At 43.2% G+C, this 18,223-nt stretch overlaps 1 protein-coding gene across 50 annotated transcripts in view; it reads right to left on the bottom strand.

The window, feature by feature from the left end:
• The window catches only part of KIAA1217, an 854,498-nt gene that overhangs the window by 61,648 nt on the left and 774,627 nt on the right, over positions 1-18,223 (bottom strand). For all 50 annotated transcript variants that reach the window (XM_063781488.1, XM_063781487.1, XM_063781489.1 and 47 more), the window contains one exon: positions 12,549-13,381. In XM_063781488.1, coding sequence (XP_063637558.1) covers positions 12,549-13,381 — 833 coding nt within the window. The remainder of the gene's footprint in view (positions 1-12,548; positions 13,382-18,223) is intronic.

Here is an 18,223-nt window from a genome sequence, read left to right as displayed (position 1 = left end):
GGAACCATGGGGAAGTCTGAGTTGAGGTTGGACGTGAAAGGTCTCATGTTTTAACAGGGTCACTCTGGCCCCCTCCACTGAGAACAGGCTGAAGGTGGCAGAGACTGAGTGGAGAGACCTCTTGGGAGACCACTGCAGCAAGTCAGGTGAGAGCTGGAGGTGGCTTGGCCCAATGGGTAGCTGTGAGGTCGAGAGCAATGGCTGGAGCCAGGAAACCTCTGAGTACAGATCTTACTGTTCTCTGGGTCTGGGTGTCCAAACGCAGGGTTGGGGAGACAGCAATCAAGATGACACCAAGACTTTTGGCCTGAGTGACTAGATGAATGAAGCTGTTGTTACCTGATGGGGGGAAGATAGGACTTTATTTTTGGGCATGCTGCATTCAAGTTCATTAACAGACATCCACGGGGAGATACAAATCTCCACTCAGAAGTCACTTAACGTCTCTGAGTCTCCGCTCCTTAACCATCGAACTGGGAAAACAACTGCCTTACCTGTCCCAAAGGCTGTCACCCTACAGAGACATCAAAATGAGGGCAAATGAGAAAAATGTGTAGCGAAGCACATTATAACCTGTAAACCATTGAGGATGTGTAAGCCTTCATGATATCCCTTTAAATTCATTCATTCAACAAATATTTCTTGGGCCAGGCACAGCTCAAGATGCTGGGGATATGGTGGTAAAAGCACAGGGCTTGCCCTCATGGAACTTACATTTGGGGCACGGGAGACTGCGGGGCAGTGTTGCAACTTCAAGTGTCATGGCCAGGAAAGGCCTCTCTGAGCTGGTGGCATTTGGCAAAGCCTTGAGTTTGGAGAGGAGCCAGTCAGTTAGACATTTGGTGGAAGAATGCACGAAGCAGCAGAAAGAGCAAAGGTGAATTCTCCAAGGTCAGAAAGTCCTGGACAAGGTCAATTACAGGAAGTGAGGGAACATGGAGTTGAGTTCTTGGCAGGCCACGGAAAAGGCTGAACGAACCCTTACTCTGTAGAGAAAACAGTCTCAGAAGGCCCCTACCCCTTGTTAAACAGGGGTACCCATTCTCTCACACCCACTACCCACAGAAATCCAGCCTCACTTAGAATCCTGGAATTACATAAGTTTCTGGTTGGAAGGGATTTACATAAATCTCATAGCTCTTCCCATTCTGGGTCTGTGATCTTGACTGAAGCTATTTAAAAAAAAAAAAAAAAAAAAAAGGCAGGCAGATCCAACCAGGAGGTCCAAGCTCAGTCCCACCCAGGCCTGGTGTTCCCCGCATGCACAATTGGCTTCCCAGGTTCTAGCAGTGCTCTGCCCAGCACAGCAAATGCACTTAGGGAAGGCTCCAGACAGCCTTTAATCTATTTCACAATTCACTTTCTGTGTAGGCTGTTCTGGTTGGGACCAGGAAACAGCCCCAAGTCAGGAATAAGGACACAATCCCCCTCAGATCCGAAGGGCTGGCACAACTCTATGGCTTCATGGTTTTATGTCAATGAAAAATTTATTCATAGAAAACTTTCCAGTACACAAAGTGATCTAATAGCTATTTTCATTTAAATTGCCCAGAACTTGTCCCTCTGCCAGGCACAGTGGCTCACACTTGTAATCCCCAAATTTTGGGAGGCTGAGGTGGGGGAGGCTTGCTTAAGCCCAGGAGTTCGAGGCTTCAGTGAGCTATGATTGCACCACTGCGTTCCAGCCTGGGTGACAGAGCAAGACCACATCTCTAAAATAATAATACATTGAAAAATAAAAATAGGCCGTACACGGTGGCTCACACCTGTAATCCCAGCACTTTGAGAGGCCGAGGTGGGCGGATCCCTTGAAGTCAGGAGTTCAAAACCAGCCTGGCCAACATGGTGAAACCATGTCTCTACTAAAAATACAAAAAATTAGCTGGGCTACTGTGGTGGGCTTCTGTAATCCCAGCTACTTGGGAGGCTGAGGCAGGAGAATTGTTTGAAACCGGGAGGCGGAGGTTGCAGTAAGCCGAGATCATGCCACTGCACTCCAGCCTGGGCAACAGAGCGAGACTGTCTCAAAAAAAAAAAAAAAAAAATATATATATATATATATGTATATCTATACATATATACACACACACATATACACATATATATACATATATATACACATAAATATAATAAAAATAAAAATAAAAATTGCACAGAACTCTTGAGTAGATTATCATCCCCTTATTAGGACAAAAGACACTGAGGCTTAGCCAGGCAGGGCTTTTCTTAGGGAAACAGATCAATTAGCTTGCAGGCTTTCTCGGATCCAGGGCTCTCTGTGGCACTGAGCTGCCTCCCTTAGTGACTCACATCTAGGGTGAGGCACTTCACTTCCTGTTGGCTCTCTGCTGGGTGCCTAGAGCCGCCACTCCCCAGGGCAAGCCTACACCCTGCTTTATGAAATCACCTGTTTTGCATTTTCTTTCTCTTCCCTGAGGCTAATCTGGAACATTTGTGTTCTGGAATTGACATCTCATTTTTTGCACAGGTACAAACAGGTAGGAATAGCAGTTGCTTCATGTTATGGGCCAGCTGAACACGGCCAGCTAATTTACCTTCAAATGAGAGACGGTGTCAGGAGAGATGGTCTCTTGAGTGGACCTCATGGTGACTGTGGAAATGAACTCCCCACTCTCGCCTGCTTTAGAGCTGTAAATCTTAGGGTGGACTCAAAAGAAATAAAATAATGACTCTTAGGGAAAAGAAAAAAACATTTGCTATATTTGGTCTCTCTAGTGCATTTCCTTTTTGTTTTGTCTTAGTTACTTGTGCTTGCAAAGACAAAATGTGAGGGGAGCCACGGCGAGTCCTGAGCTGAGGCTCGACATGAAAGGTCTTACGTTTTAACGGGGTCACTCTGGCCTCCCCAATGAGAACAGGCAGAAGGTGGGCAGGGACTGAGTGGGGAGACCTTTTGGGAGACCACTGTAGCAAGTCAGGTGAGAGATGGAGGTGGAGTGGCCCAGTGGGTGGCTGTGAGGTCAAGAGCAACGGCTGGAGCCACCCTTAAGGCAGCAGGATAGTGAAATGTCATTTAACTAGAGTAGCTCCCATCCTTGGACCTTTAGGAAGTCTCCTTGCTGTTTCTCCTGCTGTAAAGTCAGCTATTAGGACCCAGTATTCTCTAAGGTCTCTTTAGCTTTGAGGATGGACAAGGAGACAGAGGAAGTATTTACTGGTGATACAAGACTTTTTTTTTTTTTTTTTTTTTGAGACAGGATCTTGCTCTGTTGCCCAGGCTGGAGTGCAGTAGTGCAATCATAGCTCACTGCAGCCTCCAACTCCTGGGCTCAAGTGATCCTTCCACCTTAGCCTCCTGAGCACCTAGGGCTACAAGCATGTGCCACCACACCTAATTTTTCAAAAAGTCTTTTGTAGAGATGGGATCTCACTATGTTGCCCAGGCTGGTCTTGAACTCCAGGGCTCAAGTGGCCCTCCTGCCTCAGCCTCCTAACATGCTGGAATTACAGGCATGAGTTACTGCACCCAGTTCAATACAGACTTTTTAAGATCTGTGATTTTTGAAAGTTAGAATTCATGCTTAGACCCAGCTGTATTTTTTGAATCACTTCATTCATGAAAAATGAAGTCCAGAATTCAAATAAGGACAAGTGTAATCTCCATGGTTTCCACCAGACAGAAGGACAAGTAAATCACAAGAGAGGCTAAACTATGTGTCCTGTGTGTCAACAGAGTCTAGGATTATCAGCTCCTGGGCTATTTTGACGATCCATCTTTAGGTTGGGTGGGAACCCCACGATTCTGCATTAAGCTGATTTTGTCATCTTTTCAGGAGGCTTACTCTGCACCTAAGCTATTCCTCTTCTCTTTGAAGAAGTTCTAGTTGGCAAAGGATGGAGTTATCTGAATCTCACAGTATTTAGTTTTTTCTGGCTTAAGTTTCTGGTCTCAGACTTAGGGCTTCTGATTGACAGCACCTCATGAATATTCAAAGGAGATACAGCAGCACATTTTAATTTGATCTAATTAGTGACAGACGACGCCTTTTCCTTTTGAGATATTGATTTGTTTAAAGTAGCACACAGACCTTGTGGCTGCTATTCCATTGGCATTTCTGACAGAGTATCCCTGGTGTAAGAATAGAGCTAGCTGCATAAATTTGTTAGTTGGTCTAGTATGTTTATCAAGTATCTGTTGCCTGAACTCAGGAGTCTAAGGAGTAACTAGCAAATATGACTTAACCAAGAAATTCCATTCCTGTGAATGAAATAACAATTCAGTTGGTCAGCACTTGATTTCTGAGACTGGCAAAACATCATATCGAGATGTCATTTTTATAGGTACCATGATGGTAAAAGTATAGCAAATTTTGGATAGAGACTAGTTGGTCTTTCCCAAATGACATCTTTTCATTACGTACATGCCCTCAATTCTAGACCATCTCAATGTTCTCAAGAAGGCTCTGAGACCCACATAACTTTGGGAAAATGTTCCCTTTTCTGAATTCATAGCAATTACCGTCTGTATCACTTCTTTGGAATTAATTATGTACAAGCAGACCCCAAATTATGGCAGGCTTGTCATTGAAAAGTTTACTTGTACTTTCATTGTTTAGAACTTGGGATAAATGGTGGTTGGATTTCCAGCTGGCCCATGGAAGCCTCTTTAACCTACAATGTATTATTAGTCCTGTCGTTGTTCCTCATTGTTTTCAAGGAAAACGTGTCCTGACTTCCAAGCTGGACTTTGGGAAGCTGGGAAGAGATCTTTCTCTGGAGCTCAAGCCTCTGGGGGTGCCATGTGACTTGGCATGTCCCCTTCTCTCCTCTCTGACTCACAAGGAGACATTGTCACTCTCAGGAATGACAAGAAGAGCATCCCTGGGCATCACCAAAGCCAAAAGAAATATCAAGTGTGAAATTCAATGATTGTGGTTGTTTCTCAAAAACAGGTATTCAGTAGGCATTTGTAACTCCGAAGCTTCCTGTACTTAAACTGTGACAAAGCTTATATGTTTATATTAAGCTTTTAATATTTTATGACTGTCTTCATGGTTTATGTTCCTGGTGTATGGGAACCATATCTCAGTTTCTTTGTATGCAGCAAATCATCCAGTCCACAGCTAAGCACATAAGAGCAGCTCAATAAACATTTATTGATCCATAATTACAGCTACATGAAAAAGCAATTCAGACAAGAGCTGAATCAGTCAAGCACTATTAGGCATCAAAACAGATAACCTAATGATTTCACGCATACCTGGCTTAGCTGTCTTATCTTCAGTCTTATAGCTCAGATGCAGTTTTAAAAGGATGCCCTGAACCTAGCTTGTCTTTTTGCCCCTGGACCTAAGCAGATGTGCAACCCTGGCTACTTTCCTGAAATGAACTTAAAAACAGTTTTGATACTCTAAACATTCTAATTTGGATCTGTAAGCCCAGCTCATTCTATTCTGTGTTCACATTTAGTTTAATTCTCTCACCCTTGCTCGCCTTACGTGTTTTCTGATATTATATTCAGAAATGTCTCTCCCTGCTTCTTCGGGGAGTTCCTCATCCTTGCCAACTCTGTGTATTTACATTCCTCTTTAGTAGCACTTAGTAGAGTGCTTTGCTCAAACTAGAAACTCTCGGCCACTTAGTATATCCCAGGCTGCCATAACACACTGAACTGTAATGAGTTGTTGCATCCTATGGGGTAGATACTATTATTATCTCTATGTCACAGTTGAGCAAATGGAGGCAGAGCAAGATTCGGTACTTTGTCAAAGGTCCCAGCTGCTGGCAAGTGTTAGAACTGGGATTTGAACCCAGGCACTCTGGCTTGGAAGTCCATTACAAGTTACTGCCTCTGAACAACTGGTTGATGAGCAGATTGACTGACCTGAAGGTAGTCATAGCAAGCTCTATCAATAATGAGTTGCTTTATCAAGAGGAGGAGGGCAGAATGGAGGTAATAACTGTCCTGGTCCTTGCCTTATGAATGTCACAATTTACATTGCTTGAACATGGGGTATTCTTTCATTTCTCTATTTTATTAAAAGTAGAAAAAGTTCAAATTTCCTTTAGAGCAACGTTTCTAAGCTGGGGCATTTTGCCCCCCTGGGCAGGGCATTACAATATCTAGAGATGTCTTTGATTATCCTGGCTAGGTCAGGATTGGTGGTTGGTCTTGCTACTGGCTTCCAGTGGGTAGAGGCCAGAGATGCTGCTAAACATCTGCTACGGTTTGGATATGGTTTGTCCCCACTAAAACTCATGTTGAAACGTGATCCCCCACGTGGCAGTGCTGGGAGGTGGGACCTAGTGGAAGGTGTTTGGGTTATGGGGGCAGATCCCTCATGAAGGGCCTCATGCTGTTCTCAATGTAGTGAGTGATTTCTTGCTCTCGCTTTTAAGAGATTGGATTCATTCTATCAGTAATGAATTTGTTCCCATGAGAGTGAGTTGTTAGGAAACGAGACCCCCCTCAGATTTCTCCCTCTTTGCCTGGGTTCACTTCTCCCTTGACCTTCTCTGCCATGCTATGATGCAGCACAAAAGGCCTTGCCAGAAGCTAGGGACATGCCCTAGAACTTCTCAGCCTCTAGAACCATGAGCTAAATAAACCTCTTCTCTTTACAAAGTACCCAGTCTCAGGTATTTTTTATAGTAACACAGAATGGACTAAGACAACACCCTACAATGCACAGGACAGCCCCCTACAGCAAATTATCAGGCCCAAACTGACAACAGTACAGAGGTTAAGAAACTCTGCTTTACCGAGATGCTAACTGTAACTACTTAGGATATCGCTGATGTGGCTCACTTTTTACTATACCAGCAAGAATTTACTATACCAGCAAGAAAGGAAAGCAAGTAATCCTTCTTTTCCCATCATTCAAACTGACTGTCCTCTAGGAGGATAAAGCATGGTTTAGGAAATCTTCAAAGGTCTTCCAGTCGCAGTGAACATTTTTCAATGACATAAATCTGAATTTAGACTTTCATTTGATCAACTGTTTAACCAAGGATCCATCTCACCCCTAAAAGTTACCAACATAGTAACATTGAATCCTCATAAAATGAGAAAGTGATGTGAAATGATTAACAGCAGACACAAGCTGCCAGTTGCCATGTGGGCTTCCTCCTGTACACAGAAGGTTCTGCTAAGTCTACCATGCCTCAAAAATCATAATAGAAACTCAAGTTGTTTGCTTTTCTGTAGATATAGGTGCTCGGAATGGGCAAAATTTTTCTTCCTAGTGTAACTCTATGCTAATTTGTCGAATGTAGCTGCTCTAGGTATAGAATAGTGTAAAAATACAATCTCAGTTCAAGTTTACTGGGTCCTGAAAAATCAATTTGGAGGAATCTGTTACATATTTCGAAGGCAAGGTAGTCACTTTGCGATAAGCACTCTTGAATTTTGAGTGTTATTTCACTAAAGGTATTTTACATTACAGTATATGATCCAAACTACAAATAGAAAATAGCAAAACATAAATGTCCCAGAATTTTACAATTCTTAAGGGCTGTTTTATGTGCCATGAATAGAAATAATGATGCTGTTTAATGAAGTAATTTTACAACCTAGAGAAGACAGAGCCTCAGGCACTAAGCCATTTGTCACACATGGTCTCCTTGGGCAGTCTCTCCTGGTCACTAGGACTATTCTCTACTTGGAGTCCTAGCTGAATGGAAGTCACTTGGATAAAACCACTTCATCACTCAAGATTGCTTTCTTTTCTAGAAGCTCAGACACTAGAATGGCTGTTCTGAAAGTCAAAGCAGCTATGATCTGTCACTGTACCCCAAAGTCCCTGGTATTCCTGGGAGGAGACCCCTACCATCACAAGAATGTCATACCACAGACACCGTGTTCTCCAGATATTCTAGATGCAATTTATTATTACTAGATGCTCATTGAAGCATCTTTAGAAAGAAAGAAATGCGGCCGGGCGCGGTGGCTCACGCCTGTAATCCCAGCACTTTGGGAGGCCGAGGCGGGCGGATCACGAGGTCAGGAGATCGAGACCATCCTGGCTAACACGGTGAAACCCCGTCTCTACTAAAAATACAAAAAATTAGCCGGGCGTGGTAGCGGGCGCCTGTAGTCCCAGCTACTCGGGAGGCTGAGGCAGGAGAATGGCGTGAACCCGGGAGGCGGAGCTTGCAGTGAGCCGAGATCGCGCCACTGCACTCCAGCCTGGGCGACAGAGAGAGACTCCGTCTCAAAAAAAAAAAAAAAAAAAAAAAAAAAAGAAAGAAAGAAATGCCAAATTCATTAGCACAAGGTATGTGACTAAATATAAGACTGAAGACTCAATTACTTAGTCTTGAGCGAGCTATTTTCAAGTCAACAGAGCTGTTACCAAATCATGTTCCTTCAAAAAAGCTACCACTGGATGTCTTCAAAGTATGCATGTGGAAGGAAGAATTTTTCCCTCTGATTTCTAACATCCCACAGTTATTTGGGCTATTATATTGAAGTGCTCTTCAGAACAGCATAAGAACCCAGCAGTGCCAACAGAAAGCACAGCCACCGATTTCTCAGCCTCCCACTGGTGTTTTTGCAGCTTCACATCTTCGATGTAAAATGTCACTTGAGACTCTCATATGAAAAACACTCTCATATTTATTTGCTTTTTAATATTATGAAATTGCAACAGAAATTGGATTGGTTCTTTATACGACCCTGTGCTCATGAAGTTAAGCTTTAAGGGGTTGAAAATTCTTTAACAATACTTACACAGATTAAGCATTTCTAAATAACATCATGGTATAGATGAGACGATGGACTATAATTTTGTGCTTCAGTAATTGTTTCTGATGTTCCTGTTTTTAACATTTTTCTTTGACATAGTACTCAGATGCATTTAAAAAAATGAAGTCTACCAAGAATGCTGTCCTCTTTCTTCCCCTATTTCTGCATAGTCGTGCTAATATACTAGCTAGGGCAGTTATATTTAAAATGGCATGTGTATATTTAGCAGCATAATTATGCAAATTCTACTGTGTTTATGATTGTAAATATCCTTTAGGAGCAGTTACTTAGCATCTAGTCCTGAAACAATTTTTGAAGAATTCTGGTTGAAATGTTTAGAATTCACTCCTGAATTAACTTCTCTGTTGTGTGGAGGTGGGGCTTATAGTTCTCATTTGCAAGGCAGAATACTGCACAGTGGTAAACAGCATGGAATATGTAGAATTCTTTAATAGTCCTGGACATTTTGTGCCACCTACTGGCTTTGTGGCCTCGGGCAAGTTACTTAACCTCTCTGAGCCTCAGTTTCTCCATCTGTAAAATGGAGATGATGATAGTACATATCTCACTGGGTTGTCATGATGATTACATCATATAATGTATAGAAACCACTTCACATAGTGCTTGGCTCATAAAAGGCTCTCAATAAATGATAGGTGCCATTCACCTCCTTCCTATACATTCCCCAGGAATGCTACATGTCAGCCTAGTTACCAAGATATCTAAAAGAGTTCAGGGCCAGATTCTGAGCTGTCCTTGGAGGAGGAAGTATGGCATGTGCTCCACCCTTGTCACTTTGTCCCATGTAAGAAACAACGGGGGAAGCATGTAGGAGTGCTGAGGGCAAAAGTTCCAGACTCAAGTTCTTTTGACCAGAGAATTATTCTTCACCTTTGACATGTGACTGAGGGGAGTTAGCGGGGAGTGTTTAGGTCTTTCAGCAATAGTGAGTCTAAATGTAGAGAGAGAGTGTATGTGTAGGTGTGTCTGTCTTTTGTGTGTGTCGTGTGTCTGTGTGTGTCTGTGTCTTTGTGTGTCCATGTGGTATGTGTGTGTCTCTGTGTGTCTGTGTGTCTATGTGCAGGTCTCTAGGAAAAGAGAATCTAACCGGCCCACATATACCCAAGCATTCCAATTCCACCCTCTGGAGATAAGCTGATTACAGGTGGAGAGTCACCTTGGCAAGATGTATGAGATAAAATTTTTCCTGTGCTATTTTACATTATGGGGAATGAAAAATGTGAACATGTAAAATTACATTCATAATTACAATCATATGTCAGAATACACTGGTGATAATGACTGTATTTTAGGTGAATATTCATCTGTTCAGTCAGTTTTTCTTATATTGTTAATCTGGAAATAGAATAATTTGGATTTTCTAAAAAGGCTTTCTAACATGTAAAACTGAAGTCCATAGAATTTTCTGAAATTTTACAAAATGGAAGTCTCTAGGGTTGGCAGATCTTTTTTAAAAAAGGGAGTGGAGGCCCTCAAAGAATACCCATAGTACCAAAAGCTAAAATCTTTCAAGATTTTGATCCCATACAGAGATGACTCCACAGGTCAGCAGAGGGTTTGTTTTATTCTCTCCATAACTAAACGGCTTGAAAAGTGAGGCTCAAGGATGTACATTAAGTTATGTGTGCGTGGTAATTACACGGATGACACTGAGCTAGGTTCTGGAAAGAAGGCAGACACCATCTTTGGTTGGCCAAAAATTTTGATAATTTCAGCACTATTCCCAAAAGAATATTACATCTAAACTAATCTGTTTTCATGCAAATTCAGGTTTTTATCATCCAAGAACCGGGATGGAAACAGTTCAATATGGTCATGGAAAAATCAAGCTCCTGATGCTCTTTTATTTAGGATAGGTCAGTGTGGGAGGTAGTGGGATGATGGGGAGGATGGATTCTGGCTCTCAACATTACATGCAGGAGACAAACTATCTTTATTGTTTTCTGGTCTAAATTCTTGCTCCCGTAAGTGCCATCCCCTCAGCGACATACCATTTCCCAACCAGCACCTCAAAGCCTGCCAAAGGGGACAGGTGTGTTATCCTTTCTGTGAAGTACGCAACACAGGCTTCCAAGACTTATCGCACATCTTGGTAGATTCCTCTCCAGATGTCACATTGGTCTGTTCCCATGAACCACTATGAGTGTTTATCCTATACCCCTTAGCTGTCTGCAGTGACGGGAAGAGTCCCTTTCTTTGATGCTTAGAATTTCACTTCATGAGGACTTTGGAAAGGAGAGAATGAATACTATTTTCCAATCCTTATTTTTTCTTAGTCCTGCATCATCAAGCCATTCACTGTTGTTGTTATTCTAGCTACATGAGAGAGTTAGAACTTTTGTTTCATTAATGATCCCAAAACTTTCATGTTCTTTCTCTTTCTGTCTCCTGAAATCTTTCTGCTATGATATTCCCTGTAACTGAACAAGTAAGAAGGGATTGCCCTTTCATAATAAAACTGTGCTAAAGAGGACTTCAGGGCTTTCTGACTTGTGTGTGAAAATAGTAAGGTAGACAGGTCACATTCCATTCACAATTTTGGCCTTCTTTTTATATGGTATATAATAGTAAGTGATATTAACATTTTTTAGTGAGAAGCAGTGGTTCTAATAAGGTATTGAATAACTGAATATCTAGACACCTTATTTTTCTTTTTTCTTTTGAGACGAAGTCTCGCTCTTGTCCCCCAGGCTGGAGTGTGATGGTGCGATCTTGGCTTACTGCAACCTCCACCTCCCAGGTTCAAGTGATTCTCCTGCCTCAGCCTCCCGAGTAGCTGAGATTACAGGCACCTGCCACCACACCCGACTAATTTTTGTATTTTTAATAGAGATGGATTTTCACCATGTTGGCCAGGCTTGTCTAGAACTCCTGAGCTCAGGTGATCCACCTGCCTCAGCCTCCCAAAGTGCTGGGATTACAGGCGTAAGCCACCGCACTTGGCCTGGACATCTTATTTTTCATACCCCTTGATTCATATGTAACAATAGGTAGCAGCATGCTTAAACCTTCTTTGGACTCAATTTCTTTGGCTAGATTTTTATGATTATTATGTTGACTTGTTTCAACCAGTTCAGGCTAGAGAAATTCCCTTTATCAAAATTAGCTTTTCTATTACTATATGAACTTTGGAAGGTTTTCAAGATAGAGTAGGAAGCTTCTGAATTGGTAAATTATAAAATATGTCATTTAAAAAGAAATTCAAGTCCCCAGAGAGTCTTTCCCTGGAAAAATTTTGCTGATTTCAGCACCACTCCTAGATAAATATTAAATCTAAGCCATTCTATTTTCATGCAAATTCAGATTTTTATCCTCCTAGAAAACAGACACATTATTTCCACTTCCCACAACCAGATGAGAAAACAAAATTGTATTCCACAAGGAAAAACACAAACTGCCATTTCCAACAGTTAAAACTGAAAACACTCACTCCTTATTTTCAGCAGTAGCAGATCAATTATTATGACCTTTTGATCTTTTCATCTGGCTTCTGCTAATGACAATTTTCTTCCAAATTATTCAGATTTATACAAATGATAATGCTCTTAGATCCATGCTCCAGAGGCACAAGGGACTGATTACTATTTTTGCTGCACCTGTCTTCTTGAACATGGCTTAATGGCTGTAACCCCTGCCAATTTAGAAACTATTTGCAGACAATGGAGGCTTTGACACCACTCTGTGACTCCTGCAGCATCCACAGGACATGCTGCAGAGATGGGTGCTCAGACATTTATTCTGTCGGTTTGACCCCTGTAGAGCTGCCCACAGCGACACATGGGCCCAGGTACCACCCTCGGTCACCCTCACTGCACCTTACCTGGTCTCTCTGTCTTTGGGTATTGTCGCCGTGCTGTAGGCAAAAACTTGCTTCTCCATTAGAGGAGGGCCGAGATCTACAAGACTGGATAATCCTGCAGCACTCCGTGGCTTTTCTATGTACACCAAGGTGCCTGGCTCCTTTTTAAAGGCCTGGCGGCTCGGAGAGGCCCGGTCTGGCTGCATGGTGTGAGGGGGGCCGTGGGCATTATAGTGAGCGTGCATGTCTATCATCCTCAGGTCACTGACTCTGTGAGGAGAGGCAGGGGGTGTTTTGGAGCCCAGTGTAGGCAAATGGCTATCCGGATATTTCCTTGATTTCTGTCTGTACAGTGATTGTTCCATATGCATTTCCGCTTGCATTGAGGGGTTACAATAAGCACTCGCTGACCGGATGGCGGTGCGGTGATATGCAATGATGTGGTCAGGGACATCCAGTGGGTGTCCACCATGGGATGAGGCTATGCTCATCCGTCCCTCGTGATAAAGGTAAGGATCAGCATAGAAACCCTCATTTCTGTACATTGCAATGTTTTTGCCACTCATGTCTTCATCAGGCTTGACATCTCTTCTTTCTAAAATGGCGCTTGGGCTTGGAGAGATGGGTCTGGAGACTGGCAGGCTGGAGATTCTGTCCCTGGGGATGGTGGCATTGCCAGGAACAACCATGGAGCGGGTGCCCCCATAAGGAATTCTGGACGGGGAGGGGGGCATGGAATGGGGCACCGGAGTAGATGGTGGGGAATTTGGAATCACATGGGGTGGATGAGCAGTAGATCCGGGGCGAGGGGCCCCAGGGCCATCTCCTCTTGCATAAACAAGTTCTCTCTGCATCTGAAAAGAAAACAAGGGATCAGAAAGTTGACTTTGATATTTGTGTTTCAAGAGAAGTCTCAGTGTGTAACCGTGTGACTTCCCCTGCAAGATGTATACACCCTCATCCTGGAATCTGTGAATATGTTTCCTTACATGGCAAAAGAGACTTTGCAGATGGGGTGAAGTTGAGGATGGTGAGATGGGAGATCTTTATCCTGGTGAACTCAAGGCAATCACAAGGGTCTTTATATGCAGAGGAAGGAGGCAGGGAAATCAGCTCCAGGGGAGATCTATGCTGATGGAAGTAGGGTTAGAAGAGTTTGGAAGGTGCTATGAGAAGGGGCCATGAGCCAAGGAATGTGGGCAGCTGCTAGAAGCTGGAAAAGGTGAGGAAATGGATCCCACTCTGGAGCCTCCAGAGGGAGGATGACCCTGCCGACACATTGATATGGATGTGCAAAATCCATTAAGGACTTCTGATCTCCATAAAAGTAAAATGATACACCTATGGTGTTTAAAAAAATTATGACATTTTAAGCCACTAAATTTATGGTAATTTGTTACAGCAACCACAAGAAATGAATACACCTGATGGAGAGTGCAATTTTGTGGGATTTCAGGAAAAAATAGTGTGGTGGCTTAAATTTTAATGTCACAGCTTCTTAGAGACGTTGCTTAATAAATGCAGGTCTAGTGTATCAATAGTGCTAACGGCTGAGTCTTCTAAAACTTGTCCTGAGCACATTTTTCTACTGTTAGCCCTGAGAAATAGTAACCATGTTTCCCGTCTTTCAAAGTGGATACAATCTAGGGAGATGAGCAGGGGGAAAGGAGATGCATGGGGGAAAACCTGGAAGGGAAGTTTCATTCATTCACCAACTCTTCATTTGAGCCTATGAGAAATCAGCATGGAGAGGCTGGAAGGAAATAATTAAGCAATAAGAGTACAATGGCAGTGGACCCTTGAAGAACACAGCTTCGAACTGTGCAGGTTGACTTATACACAGATATCCTTCCTCCCCTGCCACTCCTGAGAGAGCAAGGCCAAGCCCTTCTCTTCCTCCTTCTCACCTATTCAACATGAAGTTGACGAGGATGAAGACCTTTATGATGATCCACTTCCACTTAATAAATAGGAAACACATTTTTTTCTTCCTTATGGTTTACTTAAGAACATTTGCTTTTCTCTAGCTTACTTGATTATGTGAATACAGTATATAATATATATAACATTCAAGCTATGCGTTAATCGACTATTCACGTCATCTGTAAGTGTTCTGGTCAACTGTAGGCTGTGAGTAGTTAAGCTTGCGGGGAGGTAAAAGTTCTACACAGTTTTTTTTTTTTTTTTTTTTTTTGAGATGGAGTCTCGCTCTGTCTCCCAGGCTGGAGTGCAGTGGCGCAATCTCAGCTCAGTCATTGCAATCTCCGCCTCCTGGGTTCAAGTGATTCTCCTACCTCAGCCTCCCAAATAGCTGGGATTACAGGCATGTGCCACCACGCCCAGCTAATTTTTGCATTTTTAGTAGAGACGGGGTTTCTCCATGTTGGCCCGGCTAGTCTCGAACTCCTGACCTCAGGTGATCTGCCTGCCTCGGCCTCCCACAGTGCTGGGATTATAGGCATGAGCCACTGCACCTGGCCTCTACACAGATTTTTTTTTTTACTGTGTGTGGGGGAGTTAGCATCCCTAACTCCCACCTTGTTCAATGGTCAACTGTAATTTGCAACTATGCTACTGTGTGTAGCAAGGGAGTAGAATAAAAAAAAAAAAACTAACTCAGGATATGATGATTTCATATATTTTTGCTTTGGTCAAGGTGCAGTGGGGAAATGACCACTGAGATTCTCCAAATAACTGAGGGAAGGAGAGACAGGCTCCATCCATTCTTCAAGTTCTATTGGTGAGATCACAGGAGCCCACAGTCCCTATCCTGACTTCCAGGAGATGTGACAGAGAAGAAGGGTATAAATGGTTGGAGGGTGGATGAGGGAGGGACCCGAGGAAAGAGGTGGGGGCTTGAATGGCAAGAACCAAGATGAGCAGCCAAGAGACCCCATGATGTGGATGATGTGGAAGACAGTAGGGATAGTAGAGGCACCAGGAGAAGGTTGAAAATGAAACAGAGCCTAATGCACAGGATACAAACTAACTGCTTCTTTATCACAAAAATTCACTGCATGTAGTAAAGAGTATTTACCAAGCACTTGGTAAGTGCCTGGCGTTATTCTAGGATACAGTTCTAAACAAGCCCCCAAGTTCCATGGAAACTCCCAAGCGCCATGGAGAGGGCACCTTCTTTCTTAAACTTCGTAGATAAGAATGCAGGAACAACCAGTGGGACTCCCACGGCTTCCTTATCTTGCTCCTGGAAGGATCCAGCGGTGTAGAATCCCTGCCCTGCAAGTTTTACATAGACAAGTGGATTTCATAATGAAAGTGACCAATGAGAAGTGCAAATAAGGTGCGAATATGTAGCAACAAAATGGAGCCCTTTTTGAATACATGACCTGGGCACCACGGAATTGGCCTCTTGGCTCCTATAGGGGCTATTTCTGGGCCCCCTGGAGTATGCAGGCTCCTCCCTCACAATTACAACTTTATCTCCACTTCCTCCCTACTCCCCTCCCAAGACTCACACACAGAGCTCCCACTATGATAGGCTAATCTGTTCTCCCTTCTCTAAACCTAACTTGTGATATCCTGATGCTGCCCTCACTCCAGGGAATCTCTCCCCATGTGCTAGTTCTTGGGGATCCATATGAAGGTTCGAGGTCAGGCTCCAGGTGCGTCTGCTCTGCATGGCCCCTGCCCTGATGCTCCAGCCCATGAGGACCTCCCTGCTCACTGGACACCCTCATGACTCAGGTGCTCAGTGCTTTAGACCAGAAGGGACAGTCCCAAGGTCATTGCATGATAATACACCTGATTGATGCTCATTCCAGGGAGGCTGGGCAACTGCGTGACACAGGTTTTGCAGGAGAGCGACACGGATCCTCTATAAATACCTCTCTCACTCTGCCTTCACAATTCAGGGCTCAATAAAAAGCAAAGTATGGCTCAGCAGGAAGCAGCACAGGGCTTCACAGGTCATAAAATACAGGAGGGACTGGCTCAGCGAGCAGCGGATATGTGGGCAAATTCTCCACATAATCAGATTACACAATGCAATAACCAACCAAAACAAACATCAAGATAAATTCATCACATCGACTCAAATATGCCACTGTTTATAAAGCATTACACGGTGTCCAAGGCAAATCACATACAACAAATGGTAGGTACTGTTGTCATTATTGTTATTAATTCCAGAAAAATATTTAAAATATGTAGAACTGCCTGGGCACAGTGGCTCAGGCCTGTAATCTCAGCACTTTGGGAGGCCGAGGCAGGCGGATCACTTGAGGTCAGGAGTTCGAGACTAGCCTGGCCAACGTGGCAAAACCCCCTCTCTACAATACAGAAATTAGCTGGGCATGGTGGCATGCACCTGTAGTCCTAGCTACTCGGGAGGCTGAGGCAAGAGAATTGCTTGAACCCAGGAGGTGGAGGTTGCAGTGAGCCGAGATAATACCACTGCACTCCAGCCTGGGTGACAAAGTGAGACTCTGTCTCAATCAATCAATCAATCAATATAATATCTAGAACCCTCTTGGTATGAACAACAGTCCTAACTAGGTCAGTCACTATTCCCTGTTCTCTTTTCCTTCCTTAGCCACCTTCAGAGTACATCTTGATCTGGGGGACTACGATCCCAATTAACCAGCAGAAGCTTTCCTCTTTTTGGCAGGAGTGTAAAAAGGGACATTAAGATTCTAGGGGCTGGGTGCAGTGGTTCACGCCTATAATCCCAACATTTTGGGAGACTGAGGTGGGCGGATCACTTGAGGCCAGGAGTTTGAGACCAGCTTGGGCAATATGGCAAAACCCTGTCTCTATAAAAAAATACAAAAATTAGCCAGGCGCAGTGCATGCGCCTGTATGTAATCCAGCTACTCAGGAGGCTGAGGCACAAGAATTGCTTGAGCCTGGGAGGCGGAGGTTGCAGTGAGCCAAGAATACACCACAGTACTCCAACCTGGGCGACACAGCAAGACTCTCTGTCTCAAATAAAATAAAGTAAAATAAAATAAAATAAAATAAAATAAAATAAAATAAAATATTCTAGAGAGTATAGAACTGTCCAGAAGGATAAATAATATTAGTAAAAAGAAAATGTAAAATTTATTTAAATTCATAAAAAGTTGAGTACATTTCTTTGAAAACAGCAAAGGTATTTACAAAGGTATTTTAAAAACATGCTTGGTGACATGCAAAAAATGGTTAGGAGATACATAAATAACCTTTAAAATGAAACATTTAAAGATCTAACTAGAATATCTCAATAGATTTTCTAGTGGTATGTATAGATGAGATTAGAAAGAAATATAACAATTAACTAAAAGTAATTCTTATACATTGTATTGGGCATTCATGTGGGAAACACCAGTGATAGTCGAAATATTTTACAGCTAATATCCAGTATGGCATGGACACCAACCAACCAGAATGGGACCTCAGCCAATGAGGACGGCTGCTTGCCATGAACAGTCAGCAGCCCGGATCTGGAGCTAATCCTGTGTGTCTTCCCTGCCCTGTCCACTTCAAAATAATCTTGCCATCATCCAAAAGGGTCACCGAAAGAGTCACCGTCAATCTGAGTTATCCACAGTGGCGCTGAATACAAACATTCGGTTATGACAGAATTGGTAATCTGAGGTTGAATGTCTCTATCAACACAGGTGACTTAGATGTTGGAAGTCTTGGCAGAATTCTTATGTTGGTTTGCCAAGCTGTGACTGACTTTCCAAGACAGAGTT

The sequence above is a fragment of the Pan troglodytes genome, chromosome 8 (genome assembly GCF_028858775.2).
Source record: "Pan troglodytes isolate AG18354 chromosome 8, NHGRI_mPanTro3-v2.0_pri, whole genome shotgun sequence".
Classification (NCBI taxonomy): Eukaryota; Metazoa; Chordata; class Mammalia; order Primates; family Hominidae; genus Pan; species Pan troglodytes.
Note: the sequence above shows the minus strand (reverse complement) of the source record. Positions and strands in the feature narration are given on the sequence as shown.